The sequence below is a fragment of the Epinephelus fuscoguttatus genome, linkage group LG4 (assembly GCF_011397635.1).
Source record: "Epinephelus fuscoguttatus linkage group LG4, E.fuscoguttatus.final_Chr_v1".
NCBI classification, from domain to species: domain Eukaryota; kingdom Metazoa; phylum Chordata; class Actinopteri; order Perciformes; family Serranidae; genus Epinephelus; species Epinephelus fuscoguttatus.
The window spans coordinates 3952464-3968003 of NC_064755.1; the positions used below are offsets into that span (position 1 = coordinate 3952464).

At 44.4% G+C, this 15540-nt stretch overlaps 1 protein-coding gene across 2 annotated transcripts in view; it reads left to right on the forward strand.

Annotated features, from left to right (window-relative positions):
• The first annotated feature begins 857 nt into the window (after positions 1-857).
• Positions 858-15540, forward strand: part of carmil2 (capping protein regulator and myosin 1 linker 2) — a 108496-nt gene continuing 93813 nt past the window's right edge. For both annotated transcript variants that reach the window (XM_049574393.1, XM_049574394.1), the window contains exons 1-5: positions 858-1191; positions 6378-6481; positions 8216-8266; positions 13637-13696; positions 14001-14122. In XM_049574393.1, coding sequence (XP_049430350.1) covers positions 1164-1191; positions 6378-6481; positions 8216-8266; positions 13637-13696; positions 14001-14122 — 365 coding nt within the window. In that variant the 5' untranslated portion in view covers positions 858-1163. The remainder of the gene's footprint in view (positions 1192-6377; positions 6482-8215; positions 8267-13636; positions 13697-14000; positions 14123-15540) is intronic.

Consider the following 15540-nt stretch of genomic DNA (forward strand, 5'->3'; position numbering starts at 1 on the left):
TGGACATTCCTGCGTTCAGCATGCCAGTGGCACACTCCCTCAAAACTAGAGACATCTGTGGCACTGTGTTGTGTGATCAAACTGCACATCTTAGAGTGGCCTTTTATGTATCTATTGAGCGCACAAATGTTTTCATACTTCCATACATCTCAAAGGATGGAGGACTCTAGTACTTAAACCTGTAATGGGCGATTTATGTTGATACTTTTACTTGATCAAAACACCTAACCTGTACGACAAGATGTTTTTACTATAATGCGTGTTTTGGTGCCCCCTGGTGGCTGTAAGTGATTTAAACAGCCTTGCACTGGCTGTGCACGGACCACAGCACTTATCGCTCCGCAAATTAAACACCACCTGTTGGTCTTATTTGATTTGTGATTGCTCTTTTGTATTTGCGCTTTCCTGCGTGTTTTCCTTCGTAAATGAAATCTCATAAACAGTCTGAGGCTTGACTTTGTGAAACTTTTCTTGACTGTGCTGTGTCTCTCTGTGTGGGAGGTTAGAGGTTTCTGACAGCTCAGTTGTGTCTACGTTCACTTCAATAGTGACTCAAGATATGGAACAGGATGTGTGTGTGTGTGTGTGTGTGTGTGTGTGTGTGTGTGTGTGTGTGTGTGTGTGTGTGTGTGTGTTCATGAGCCAAAAATGTGTGCACAATAAGCAAGAAAAGGTGATGTGTGCATGCACGCATGCATAGGTGGAAGAGAAAGTGGGTTATATGCAACTGTGCATCTATGAGAAAGAAAACTCTGTGTGTGTGTGTGTGTGTGTGTGTGTGTGTGTGTGTGTGTGTGTGTGTGTGAGTGTGTGTGTGTGTTCACTCTGCATTTTCTGATTTCTGCTGCCACGAACCAACACCTTCCTCTTTTAGTCTCTACTCTTCAGCCAGCAGCAGATGATTACAGATTTATACCAATTGTTTTATTGAGAGAGGATTGATCTTTTTTAAGTCTTGACAAATGGATTGTTAACTACATCATGTCTCTCCATTATTTGTTGCTTTCCTAGAGATGATATGGTGTAAAACACTTAGCCTGACCGCTTTTCAGTCAGGATAGTTCACTTGTTGGAAGTGGGACACTGGAGGAGCAGTAGATGATTAGAGCTCGACTTTTTGTAAATTTTTTTACTGACACCGTTGTTTTATTGAAGTCTCTGGTATGGACTACATCTCTCAGAACATACGAGGTAAGATGAGCCAACTTCACAGCAACATCAGTGCTCTCATCTTAACTAAACAGATCAGTACAGCACCTGACCTTCAGTGCTGATAACCAGTGGATTTTAATGGACCACACCAGTGTTTTTGCTTGTTTTACTTCATATACAACACATCACACACACTCAGTTCTCTGTCTATTTGGGTTTGCCATGATGCAGATTTATCCCTGTAATAAATTATTCCTAAGCAACAGTTATAATGTTCAGTTTTTGTTCTGACTGACTGTTTCCGGTAGGTGTTAATCCAACTTTATGCTCATTTATGTATTCTGTTATATTTAATATTCCAGTATCAGTGAGGACAGGGGGCTTCAACATCTTTTCAGGCAAAAGGGCTTAGCTAAAGAGAGATAGAGCAGGGACTCCCTACTATGTATATTGTATAAAATTGAGTGACATAATAACAGGGCCTACAATAATGTGTACGGTAACCTGAAGTGCCATGTATAAACATACCCTTTTTGAGGGGAAATTACATTACTATGCTATTAAAATAATAATTTGTGGTTTCATATATTAATACATCATGTTGTTTCTTTGGTGGATGGTGTGTTGCAGCAGCTTGCTCAAAAAGTTACAAAAACATCCAATGTGCTTCACAGGAATGTCGGTACACTTGGAATAGTAATACAGCTGCCTGGCCAGTACGTTTCAATAGTACATAACTGTTGGCTAACTTAAGCAGTTTGCCTCACTGTTAAGGATAAGCACCACACAGTGATTTAGCATTAGCTAGCTAACAAGATTGCACAAGGATTCATGGGTAACAGTTAGCCTATCATTATGTTGTGAACAAACTCAAATCAAATGTCATCTAACAATAATTTGGGGCCCCCCTTAAGTAATTTTAGGGCTATGCTTAATATAAGCGTAATGTTTGATTTGTAGTTTATGGTTATAGTTTATAAATACAGTAGGTGTTGTTTTTTGACACACAACAGTTAGACTGTGAGGGGGTAACTGTTCACCAGTTGCAGAATACATATGTAAATAATTCATACTATATCATATGTGTAGTGTCAGAGAAAGACCACACACTAAAGTTTGCAGCTACAAAGGTCAAATGTGAGTGAGTCAGTTGCACTGAAGTCATTTTACACCTGAAGGCTCGCCTCTCTGCCCACACCTAACAGCTGTGTTTCCATTGTAACTGTCAGTGAGACCAACTGACAAAAAGAAGGAAACATGAATCAATCTGTCGTTTGTTAACAATGTTATGAACAGAGCAAAGGGAGGGGAACCAGCTCAGAGATGGCACCATTCTTTTTTTGTCTCAATGAGTTTATAGACAGCAGGAGCAAAGTGTTTGACCTTCGGTGTCAGCTGCACACAGCATGAACCAGTCATTGGTATGAATTGTAATTTATTCCTATTTGTGCTAGGAAAACACAGAAGCTGGGTTGGAATTTCCTCACCAAAAGCAACATTTTACAAGATTAGAACACATCATGAACATGTTAGAATTTACCTTCGCCCAATATATTTTTTTACTGAGTAGAGCTTGAACGCTTCACAATGTAAATTGATGCAACCTCCGAGAGCTGTTGGTTGCAGCCACACGGCTGCTCAGAGGAAACAATAAGCAGCTCTTCTCCTTCTGATTTCATGTTCTTTCTCTCCACATCCACTACTCTCAGTAGTGTAGTGGTAGTTGAGTGGGCACCAGAGAGTTTTTGTCGTTTTGACATGTTAACGATACAGCGTGTTTCAGGGTTCACGTGACGTCGCTCATTTCCGACAGAGCAGGTAAAGTGTAAGGAGCTGGGAGGGAGGCCGGTGGGCGGCAGGAACCCAGAAACAAAGGCCTCTCTATTATTTAGTAGGCTTTACTATGTAGTTGTGTTGTTGTGACCTTGTATAATATTTCAAAATCATAGTGGTAATAGTAAAAAAAATAGTAAAAGGTAAACTTTTTTGATTATTTCCTCCAGTATTTGGGGCGCCCCCTATGGATGCCCTTAGCATTTGCCTACACTGCCTTTGCTACGGGCCAGCACTGTGTTGAAAGGACAGGAGAGGCTACAGCTGTGGTATCTCCATGAATCCAGCTCTCTCTGGCCACCGCAGTCACTTCATTTTTTTTTTGCTATAGAGCGCAATTTTGGATTTTATTTCTATATTTGCGCTAAATAGCCTACAGAATTAAATCCTGAGTGTTTTATCTTTTCAAGTTATAGATTAATATGACAAAAAGTTATTATTTTTAATAACTATCACTATATCCTGACAGTAGTCCATGAGGCAGATAATCTGTGGGGGAGAAAAAAACATGGTCGCCTCCTCATAGTGTCCCTAATGGCATTTGCAAGAATCATGAAAACAACCAATTAGTGCCAAGAAGTCTCTAACATGGCTTTCAGTCATGTCAGTCACTGCTCTTAAACTGTGTTTAAACTGTCAATCTAGACAGCGCTCTTCAAATATGAATCAAGACTTTGTTACTGCATTGCCTATTTCTTAAATGTCCTCAGGAACATATTTTTACGGCATGTTTGGGGGTTCATGTGATGTCGGATAACTCACTTATCTCCCACAGAGAGCAGGTAAAGTGTAAGAAGCTGGGGAGGGGGGCAGCAGGAACACGGAAAAAGGCCTCTCTATTACTTTGTAGGCTATGTTATATAGTTAGGTTGTTGAGGCCTATGTAATATTTCAAAATAATAATAGTAAAAGTATAAATAAAAAATAGTACAAGATTAAAAAAAGAAGTTCTCTCCCCATTTGTGGCGCCCCCAGCCGATACCTTTAGCATTTGCCTATACTGCCTATTCCACGAGCTGGCACTGCTCTGTATTATGTCATATTCCTTAAAGCACCTGTGTGGAACTTTTTACCATTTATAAAACTGTCCCTAGTCCGTATCACCCCCCCTTGAAGATCCGCATATTTATTTGAACCCAACAGCGACAAAAAAAGTCTTTCTCTATATGGCTATTTAGCGTAGCCTCACTCGGGTCGGACACACAGCGAAGTCAGCAAACCAGAATACGGCACCCGTGGCGGAAGTTATTCTGCTCGCCCGCAGCAGCCTGCAGCGATTAAACCACAGAAGAAGGAGCCGTGTTTACAGTGTTCTTCGAGTAAGCAGTACGCAACGGGCATTGCTGAACACATAACACCTAACAGTTTTACCAGAGATGTATCTATGAGGACTTGGTTGTACTTTTGATGTCATAGCGGATAAAGAAAGAGCACCATCTAAAATTATCTGTGACTGTGACCATGAACACAAATATACAGCAGGCAGTTGTCCTCAGTTTATAAGAAATTCAGAGCTACACCAGAACATTTATGAACAGGTCTTACTTTACTACTAATTTGTGTGTAACGTTAGCATGTTTCCACTAATTACTTGGACTGACGTTAGTAGAGTTAGCTTTGCAAGCGAAGGCTGCAGGTAACAGCTTTGCTGTGTTAGGATTATGTTATGTCTTCACTGTGTATCTTCACATAAAAGAATACTCCGACGATTTGGGAGGTATGCCCTTTCTCTATCATTTTCATATTGAGACAACATGATCGATATCTTTTTTGTGTCTGTACATCCAGTGGCTGGGTCTCAGCGGTTAGCATGGCGCTTACAGGGGGTCAGTACGTCCTGCGCTGTGATCCACGGGGAGATACACCGGTGAGCAGGCACAGATGTAGCTTGTAAACAAAACTCAGCTATTTATTTAGCCTAGTGATATCTCCAGACTATAGTAGCTGCAATGGATGACTTTGAACGTGATTTTGAAGAGTTTCTTGTAGAGGACACAGACCCAGAGCCATACCTGTTTGAGCCGGAGTACACAGATGAGGAACTCCCATGTGTGTTGGCTGCTGAGCAGGCGAGAAGAGAGGCTGAATCCTCCGCTCCCATTTTGCTGCACAGAATGGGACTCGGTGCTACCATCGTTGGGGAGATATATCATCAGGAGGAAAAGCGCCGTAGAGAGTGCATCACAAGGAGTGAAAACTTTGCAGCAATCACTAAATCTGGCGTGATTGAAACTTTTTTTCATGTTCCTAAGATGAACTGGAAAAAACATTCCAGGCCTGCGGGAGCTGATGGACAGCTTTCAGTCGGGTGAGTAATATCATCCGTATCATCCCTTTGTTTGCTTTTACCGAGTGACCTAGCGTACCTGTCCCAGAGCCAGCTGCAGCTGTTGCTCACCGGTGTCTCCGCGCAAGATGTACTGACCCCCTACAAGCGCCAAGATATCCATCATGTTGTCTCAATATGAAAATGATAGAGAAAGGGCATAACTCCCAAATCGTCGGAGTATTCTTTTCACATAATAATGCGGACTCAGCAGATGACTTGTTAACTGTTTATTCCTCCTTACACCGAACGTACACGGCTGCTTCTCATTGTTTCCAGTAGCACAACAACGGTTACTACATTACCCAGAATAATTTGAGGCTCACACTACTACAGTAGCCTTAGTAGCTCAAAATACACAACAGATTAGATTAGATCAGAACAGAAACACGACAGGAGAATTTACCGAGTAATTTTGCTGTTTCCACTAATTACTTGGACTGACCTGACGTTAGTTAATCCTCTCGCTCTCCAAAACAAATGCATGCGGTAATTGCCGGCTGCAGTCAGAATTTTACGACACCAGGCTGTGGGTGTCATACCGCTTCGACCAAAGGGGCACTATAATCAACGAAAACGAAAAGTTCCGCACAGCTGCTTTAACACGGCTGACAAATATGTGGAGGCAGTTTGGTTTCCATCCTGCAATAGTCCTTAAAAACTGATGTCACTCACCCTAACAGTGAATGTCAGTCATCATGTCTGACCTATGAAAGAAGACTCACAACTCTTCATTCATCAATAACACTAATCCTCCAATAGTGCCCCAGTTATCCAGCAGCTCTCCAGTGTACCGAGTGTCATGTCCCCTCTCTGACCCAGCTGCCAGTAACTTCAGTGTCATGGAAATATAACCATGCTAACCTTAAAATTAATTCTTTCATTTCATTGCTGAATCATGTGTTGTGTCTAAGTTGATCCAGCAAGTCACGCTTCATTGTCAAGTCCTGTTGAGTATGTGCAGAGGACAGAAAAGGATGAAGGTTCAGCAGCAGTCACAATGAAAGATAGTTGAGTTGAGTAAGCCTCTCCAGGTAACAGTGGTCCTGTTTGTGTCTGTGAGCAGATCAGATCTCAGAGCTGCTGAAGCCTCACAGAGTCTGTCTGGTGACGCCTGTCGTTCTGAACCACTCCAGTCAGCCATGTGGGAGGTCGGCCAACAGGTTTGTGGTGAGTGATGGACAATTCTCCTTCTATAACAATAAACTCTTTCTATCTAAGGCTCAGTTTATACGACAATGATTTCAACTGAAAACGGTAAACTTTACACGACAGCGGTGTTTTGGGTGCCTGAAAACGCAACATTTTGAAAACGGATTCCAGAGTGCAACTTTTTGGAAACGGCAGCATCTCCGTTGTCATGTAAACTTGCAATATGCAGTTCCTCTGAAAATGGAGACTTTTCGCACATGCGCATTAGCTGTAGCAACTCCACCTCGTCATCCATGCAGACAAAGTTATCTGTGCATGCTTTCGCCATTGTGTCTTCTTTGTTTTGGTTTATAATCACCGCGTTGTAGAGGAAGGCGCTTTAGGGCAGGCGCATGGCATCATGCCGTGGTGTTGCTTTGCAGATTTACACTGCCACCCATTGGCCTGGCATGCATACTACAGCATTTCCAGTTGATTTTGCGGCTCCGTGTGAAAGGGTATCATTTCAGTAATGTTGTCATATAAACGCAGAAGTTTCTTAAAACGCAAAGGACAGACTTTTCCGTTTTTAGAGAAATCGTTGTCGTCTAAACAGGGGTTTTAGGTTTCTTATGCTTCCAGTATATAGAAACCAGAGTTTAATTGCAAAATAGATATGATATCTCAGCATCAAATGACGATTTGGGGGATATATGGGATATGGGGATTTATGGGATATTAGCATAAATGAAATATAATAACTATTTCTTTTCTAGTGTAGAATCATCTGAAAATAAGAATCATTGTGTTTTTCTTACCTTAGAATGAGCTGTTTATATCTACTGTAAAACTTCAATTAATAGCCTCATGGAACTCAGTGGGCCTTTATTTTGGACAGGCATCTATGTGGGACAGGCCTTTAATTCCTTTCACACAGTTCACACTGTTGCTCAGCAAAGATTGGGAAATACAGTCGAGTTATTTATTTAAACCAGTATGAATATTACTTGTATAAAAGATTAGTCATTACAAAGGGCTTACATCTTAATATATTTTTGGTAAAAAGCTTTTATGTAGAATGTAACATTATTTTGAGGTTTTATGGTGGTGGAAGAAGCATGCTAAAATGTGTCCTGACCTGGCAGTGATTGTAGGGAATGTTTCTGCCATCACGGCATCGAATGCAGCCAGTGAAAGACTTTTCCTCTGCTGCATTTGTAATTCAAGAACGGAGAAGCCAGCGTAATGTGAGTGACTGTGGCCTGTGTGTGTTTAATCACGGGTGCGGGTCGGGTTGTGGGACTTTTATTGATGGGTGCAGGCGGGTGAGGCTTTGACTTAGACAGAATGATGGGTAACGGGTCAGGTCTGGTATTGAGCTTCATGGGTACAGGTTGGTGCGGGTTTTTAAAACTGGACCTGTGCAGGAGTCAACCCACACTCTGCCACCCACTGGCCAGCTGTTGCAAGTGCAACATAAATTGGTAACATCAGGTAACAAGTAAAGAGTAGATTAATACAACAGTTTAAATTTCCAAGCATTGATTTTATGTTGGTATATAGGTGGGAGGAGTAGAGGAGTCAGAAAGGTTCAACATTTTTACAGTGCATTGATCAGTATTAGAATGTGTTACCAAAAATGTTTGCACCAAAAGAATTTAATTTGTACATTTGGACTGTTGTTCAGATGTGCGAATGCTGCTCCTGTGGGGGGAGCTCGGAGTCTGGCAGTCCTATATCTAACTTCTTGTCTGTTTCATACCTCTGTCTTAGGTGCTGAGTCTATGGAGAGGTTACCTGGTTATAAACAAGCAACCTGTCAGGGTAAATCACAACTGTTCTAAAACACATCTAACCAAAACAACTACACCAATTTGCACATTTTATGAAAAGTTTGAAATGTCTGGGTTTGATTTTTCTCACTGGTTTTGATCTGTTAAACTGTTAAATTTCCCATGTGACTTCCCATGTGTCACAAAATGAGAGATTGCAAGACTGGGGTTACCGAGGTGTTGCAAAAAGGTGGCAAAGTTACGCTACATGTATTTTTTTTTTCACTTTCAGGACTTCTCTCTAATTTGTACATTTATGTGAAATTGTTTGACATCTCTGAGCCTTAAAAACTTTTCGAAATCCGACTAGCCAGTAGGTGTAAATCAAAATCCAGTGAAATATTAAACGCATTATTACATCCATAGATATCCATGAACTGCTGTTGCATCGCTTCAAACGTTCATATCATTCTACATATTATCCATAATTTCCCCTGTTCTGCATATAAACAAACAGACTGGCGTATCTCAAAATGGAAGCAAACTACTGGCCTTTACATTGACACCTCATTTCAGCCAATACAGCTTTCAGTGCTGTTTGTAAGCCTCCATAGCCAACCAGGGCTTGAGCTGAAGGAATGTACGTCACTGAGAATACCTGTAGTTTCAAGCCAGTTAAAGTGCCAGCTCGTACTCGTCGTCCTCCGCTTATCCGGGTCCGGGTCGCGGGGGCGGCAGCCTCAGCAAAGAAGCCCAGACAGTCCTCTCCCCAGCCACTTCCGTCAGCTCTTCCGCGGGAATCCTGAGGCGTTCCCAGGCCAGCCGGGTGATGTAATCCCTCCAGCGTGTTCTGGGGCGGCCCCGAGGTCTCCTCCCGGTTGGACATGCCCGAAACACCTCTTCAGGGAGGCATCCGGAAGGCATCCTTACCAGATGCCCGAACCACCTCAACTGGCTCCTCTCGATGTGGAGGAGCAGCGGCTCTACTCCGAGTCCCTCCCGGATGATCGAGGTCCTCACCCTATCCCTAAGGCTGAGCCCATCCACCCTGCGGAGGAAACTCATTTCGGCCGCTTGTACTTGTGATCTCATTCTTTCGGTCACTACCCAGAGCTCATGACCATAGGTGAGGGTTGGAACGTAGATTGACCGGTAAATTGAGAGCTTCGCTTTCTGGCTAAGTTCCCTCTTTACCACAACGGACCGGTTAAGCGCCTGCATCACTGCTGACGCCGCTCCAATCCGCCTGTCAATCTCCCGCTCCATCCTACCCTCACTCGTGAACAAGATCCCGAGATACTTAAACTCCTCCACCTGAGGAAGGACCTCCCCCCTGACCTGGAGTGGGCAATCCACCCTTTTCCGGCTGAGGACCATGGCCTCAGACTTGGAGGTGCTGATTCTCATCCCAGCTGCTTCACACTCGGCTGCGAACCGCCCCAGTGAGAGCTGGGGGTCCATGTCCATAAAAGTTATGAACAGAACCGGTGACAAAGGGCAGCCCTGGCGGAGTCCAACCCTCACCGGGAACAGGTCCGACTTACTGCCAGCCACGTGAACCAGACTCATGCTCCTTCGGTACAGGGACTGGATGGCCCTTAGCAAGGGGCCACCAACCCCATACTCCCGGAGCACCCCCCACAGGATGCCCCTGGGGACACAGTCGTAAGCCTTCTCCAAATCCACAAAACACATGTGGACTGGTTGGGCAAACTCCCATGCCCCCTCCAGCACCCTGGCGAGGGTAAAGAGCTGGTCCACGGTTCCGCGTCCGGGACGAAAACCACATTGCTCCTCCTCAATCCCAGGTTCAACTATCGACCGGACCCTCTTCTCCAGCACCCTGGAGTAGACCTTACCGGGTAGGCTGAGGAGTATGATCCCCCTGTAGTTGGAACACTCCCTCTGGTCCCCTTTCTTGAAAATGGGGACCACCACCCCGGTCTGCCACTTCAGAGGCACTGCCCCCAATGTCCACGCAATGTTGCAGAGGCGTGTCAGCCAGGACAGCCAGAGCCTTGAGATATCCAGGACGAATCTCATCCACCCCCGGGGCTCCGCTGCCTCGGAGTTGTTTCACTACCTCAGCAACTTCTGCCCCAGAAATTGGACGACCCGCCCCCGAGACCCCCGTCTCTGTTTCCTTACTGGAATACATGTTGGTGGGATTGAGGAGCTCCTCAAAGTATTCCTTCCACCGCCCGACAATGTCCCCAGTTGACATCAGCAGCTCCCCGCCCCCACTGTAAACAGTGTGAGCAAGTTGCCGCCTTCCCCCCCGAGGCGCCGGACAGTTTGCCAGAACCTCTTTGGAGCCGATCAATAGTCTTCCTCCATGGCCTCACCGAACTCCTCCCACGCCCAAGTTTTTGCCTCAACGACCACCGCCGCTGCGCTCCGCTTGGCCCGCTGCTTCCGGAGACCCACAGACCAACCATGCCCTGTAGGCCTCCTTCTTCAGCCTGACGGCTCCCCTCACCTCTAGTGTCCATCAGCAGGTTCGGGGGTTACCGCCGCGACTGGCCACAGCTCACAACCGCCACCTCGACAATGGCAGAGCGGAACAAGGCCCATTCGGACTCAATGTCCCCCTCTGCCCTCGGGACGCGGTTGAAGCTCTCCCGGAGGTGGGAGTTGAAGATCATCTGGACAGGTTCTTCTGCCAGGCGTTCCCAGCAGACCCTCACTGTTCGTTTGGGCCTGCCAGGTCTGCGCGGCGTCTTCCCCCACCATCTGATCCAACTCACCACCAGGTGGTGATCAGTTGACAGCTCTGCGCCTCTCTTCACCCGAGTGTCCAGAACATATGGCTGCAGGTCAAATGATACGAGTCGATCATTGACCTGGACCTAGGATGTCCTGGTGCCACGCGCACCGATGGACATCCTTATGTTTGAACATGGTGTTAGTTATGGCCAAACTGCGACCCGCACAGAAGTCCAATAACTGAACACCACTCGGGTTCAGATCGGGCAGGCCGTTCCTCCCAATCACGCCCGTCTAGGTCCTGCTGTCATTGCCCACGTGAGCGTTGAAGTCCCCCAGCGGAACAATGGAGTCCCCGGTCGGGGCGCTGTCCAGCACCCGTCCCAGGGACTCCAAAAAGGGTGGGTACTCTGAACTGTTGTTCGGTGCATAAGCACAGACAACAGTCAGGACCTGTTCCCCGACCCGAAGGCGCAGGGAAGCAATCCTTTCGTCTACCGGGGTAAACTCCAATGTACAGGCAGAGAGTCTGGGGGCTATCAGAAAGCCCACCCCGGCCCTCCGCCTCTCACCCGGAGCAACTCCAGCGAAGGAGAGAGTCCATCCCCTCTCAAGGACTAGGGTTCCAGACCCGGAACTATGTGTCGAGGTGAGGCCGACTATAACTAGCCGGTAGCGCTCAACCTCTTCCACAAGCTCCGGCTCCTTCCCCGCCAGAGAGGTGACATTCCATGTCCCAAGAGCCAACTTCTGTAACCGAGGATCGGACCGCCAAGGCCCCCGCCTTGGTCTGCTGCCCAATCCACATTGCACCGAACCCTTCTGGATCCCTCTGCGGGTGGTGGGCCTGCAGGGGGACGAGCCCATGTAGCCGGTTCGAGCTGGGCCCGGCCGGACCCCATGGGCGAAGGCCCGACCACCAGGCGCTCGCCCACGGGCCCCAACCCCAGGCCTGGCTCCAGGGCGGGGCCCCGGTAACCCTCTGGGCCGGGTACACGTGTCCTTGTTTGTATCCATCATGAAGGGTCTTTTGAATCATTCTTTGTCTGACCCTTCGCCCAGAACCAATCTGCCATGGGAAACCCTACTAGGGGCAAAATGTCCCCGACAGCATAGCTCCTAGGGTCATTAGGGCACTCAAACTCCTCCGCCACGATAAGGTGACGGTTCTCGGAGTGCCAGCAATTTGCCAAATGTTCCCGAAGGCTTATGGGTGTTGTAGTCAATGACACTCCAAAGCTCCACAGCACATTTGAACTACTTACAGTCACCACAGACTCTTAAATGTACATTAGTGATAAACAAAAGTCTTTCATATCAGTATACAGTAGGTTTTCTAGAAGTGTTTACTATACAGTAAGCTCCTAAATAGACACTTCTGTATGTGTTGATTAGTTTTTCACTAATAATCACACATTTAGTACATAGTACATTGGAACTGACCAATGTACCATACTACTACTGCTGCAGCAAAAGAAATAGGCCCTGCCCATGGGGTACCTGCTTCGCCAGGTGAGCTAAGTGAGTGTCCCAGAATAAATAAAATCCTTGAAGGTTTTGGAAAAATCATGGAATTTATTGTGTCGGATGAAACTGTTACAGTAATATTATGCGTGGATAACCTTCCACGTAATGCAAGATAATGCTGGATTTATTTTCTGTAGCTGTTGATGTAACGTAGCTCTAATATGCATCAGTGCATTACATTTTGTTTACCATCATGTGCAGTTTGCAAATTTGCAGATCCTAGGATAGCAAGAGAATGACCCTTCCTATGTTCTCTATGATTGCCCAGTACTCATTGCATTTGTTGTTTGGATTTGTTGGTTTAGGCAAGAGAATGGGATTGGTTAGGGTTCGGGTATGAATGTCAGGGTAAGACAATCAGAGGCAGAGTGAAGCAGGCCATTTCTTCACTACCCTAAGATTCCCAAATTCATGCACGCTTCTTCTTTTCTTCCCATGTTCTGTCTCTCCCTCACTGTATGCCAGCTAGCTTGACTTGAATCTGATATTTCTGAATAATGCTGAGCAAGTGGGGCAAGAAAAATAATGTTGTGACTGTGTGATTTAACATGCAGGGTCATGACTTCCAAAAGATTCCATGCCTTTTACCTACTACTGTTTTTAAATTGTACTGCATTTTTAAAGTGCCAGTGCGTAGAGCAGAGTAGTTTGAGAGTATGCAGCATTCTCTTTTTCGAACAAGTTAACCCGTGGGCCGGTCGGCTGTCACTCCCCTACTGTTAGCGGACTGCCTATAATATTATAATTACCATTTGGAGTCAAGTATACTATAAAGTTAAACGTTGTGAATGGTCATTGGAATTTTATTATAGGCCCCTAAAAAGTCAAGGAAAAGTTTTGAAATTTTGTTCAAAGAAATGTGTGGGACCCCTGTGTACACATGCTCACTGTTTCTGAACAGAGAAGCTGCTGCTGACTATTCAAATGATTTTTTCCATGCTTAGAGCAGTCCAAATTTAATACCATCCTCTTTCATTGTATGGGGATGGAGGCAGAAATCTTGAAATCCGAGCACATCGAACCAAAATGGAGTGATAGATCTTGGCAAGCTTTTAACCACCATAGTCACTAAAACGGCCTTTTTTTAAAAAAAAATAAAGGGCCTTTAAGAAATTTGATTTACCCCCCTTCCTCTCATTTATTCTTTGTGTGTGTGTGTGTGTGTGTGTGTGTGTGTTTGTGTGTACAGGTGGAGAGCACTTTCAGCTACTTGGAGATCTGCTCCATCAACATTCACAGTCTCACACAGGTACTTTTTTTTTTAATCAAATCCATATTTCTTTATAATGTTTAATACAGTTTTTCTTTTACTTGATTGTATGTATTAATCAAATTATATTCCATTTGTTCACCCTGTCTCTTTATTCAGTAAAGCACAGGAAGCCATTCAAAACAGAAAAGACTTATTTGGAAAACTATATGCAGTAATTATTGTGACATATTGTTAGAGTAGATATTTCAGTGTCTATATATGTAAAGCTAAAAAATAAGCTTTGGTTTGTGTTTTAACTGAGAGTAAGCATCATACATGTTTGATATCGTGTGTTTCGCAGATTGTGTTGGAGACAGACAGACATACTCTGTCTTTCAGTGTATTGCATGTTGAGGATCTTGAGGCCATGATCAGTCACATGACCGCCTCACTGAAGAGGGTCTTTCCTGATTCATCTCCAGGGTGAGGCTCACTCCGCCACCTGCTACATGTCTCAATGCACACAATGAGCAGATAGGCTACTTGCTCATATTCTATGTGCACAATTTAAAATTCAGTCTTTATATACTGTATTCCTCTTTTGGGTCATTGTTCTACCACAAGCCTCCAGAACTGCTCCAGTGCTCTTTGTCATGGATTCTCCAACTGTGAGGGACTGGGATGAACAGCATTCCTCCAGAACATATTCCCTCATTTGATGATGGTGGAGGGGAGAGCTGTCTAACACGTCACTCCAACATGTAACATAGGTGTTCAGCTGGGTTGAGATCTGGTAGCTGTGAAGGCCATAGTCTGATTCACATCATTTTCTTCAAACCATTTAGGGAGACCTGTATGGAAGCTTCTGCATTCAGTCTACACTCACTCATTTCTTCTGTGAGCTGTCACCTCTCTGAGTATCAAAATATGAAGATTGCTATGGAATTCATCAAGCATATTCGTGCTCTCATCAACATAAAACCATTTGATATTGATGACCTCATGAACTTTCCTTTAGCACCACCCCCAAGGCAAATGTCACATTATGTCATGGCTTTATGGTCAGTGTCTAAATGTTTCCTAGAAGATAAATCCAAATGGCATGTGATCCTCTGACTTTTTTTATGCCTTTGTGCCGGTGACAGCCGTGGCCAGGAATATTATGTTTCTGGGTTGTCCATCCATCCCATTCTCATGAGTGCAATATCTCATGAAAGCCTTGAAGGGAATAAACTCGAATTTGTCACAAATGTTGACTTGGACTCATTGATATAGGATAAAATGTTGAAGTGATGGCATTTCATAACCAAAAAGTCAAAGGTCAACTTCACTGTGACATTATAATGTTCTGCAAAAAACACTTTTTTGGCTTTTCTTTGTATCTGATGGAAAGCAAGTCCTTTAAAAAAAAGAAGAAGAAGAATTTGTAGCTTCTTTGCAGCAACGTCTGTATTTGAAGCATTATCTCCTGTCAAGGTTACATATCAGCCTGGACAGACATGGATGTCAGCTGCAACTTGACTGATTAGAGGAGGCATACAAATGCAAGATAGTAATTCTAATTTTTATGTTTGTGGTTTTAATAAAATACATCAGCTATTGGATGAATTATAATGAAATTTGGTCAGAAATTCAGGATGAATTGTAATTACTTTGACCCCCTGATTTTTCATCTAGGGGAAACATCACATCAGAGGTTCAGTTTGTCAAATATTTTGTTTCAGGATGATGATAATTTATTTATTAATTTATAACATATATACATATATGAAGGAACGAAATTAGGTACTCAGGTCCTGGTGCAGCTAAATAGCAAATAATAAAACCAAGAAAACAAAGCACACAATGAAATACACATAAAGTATATATATACATATATGGCATCACGTGCCATTGGGCAC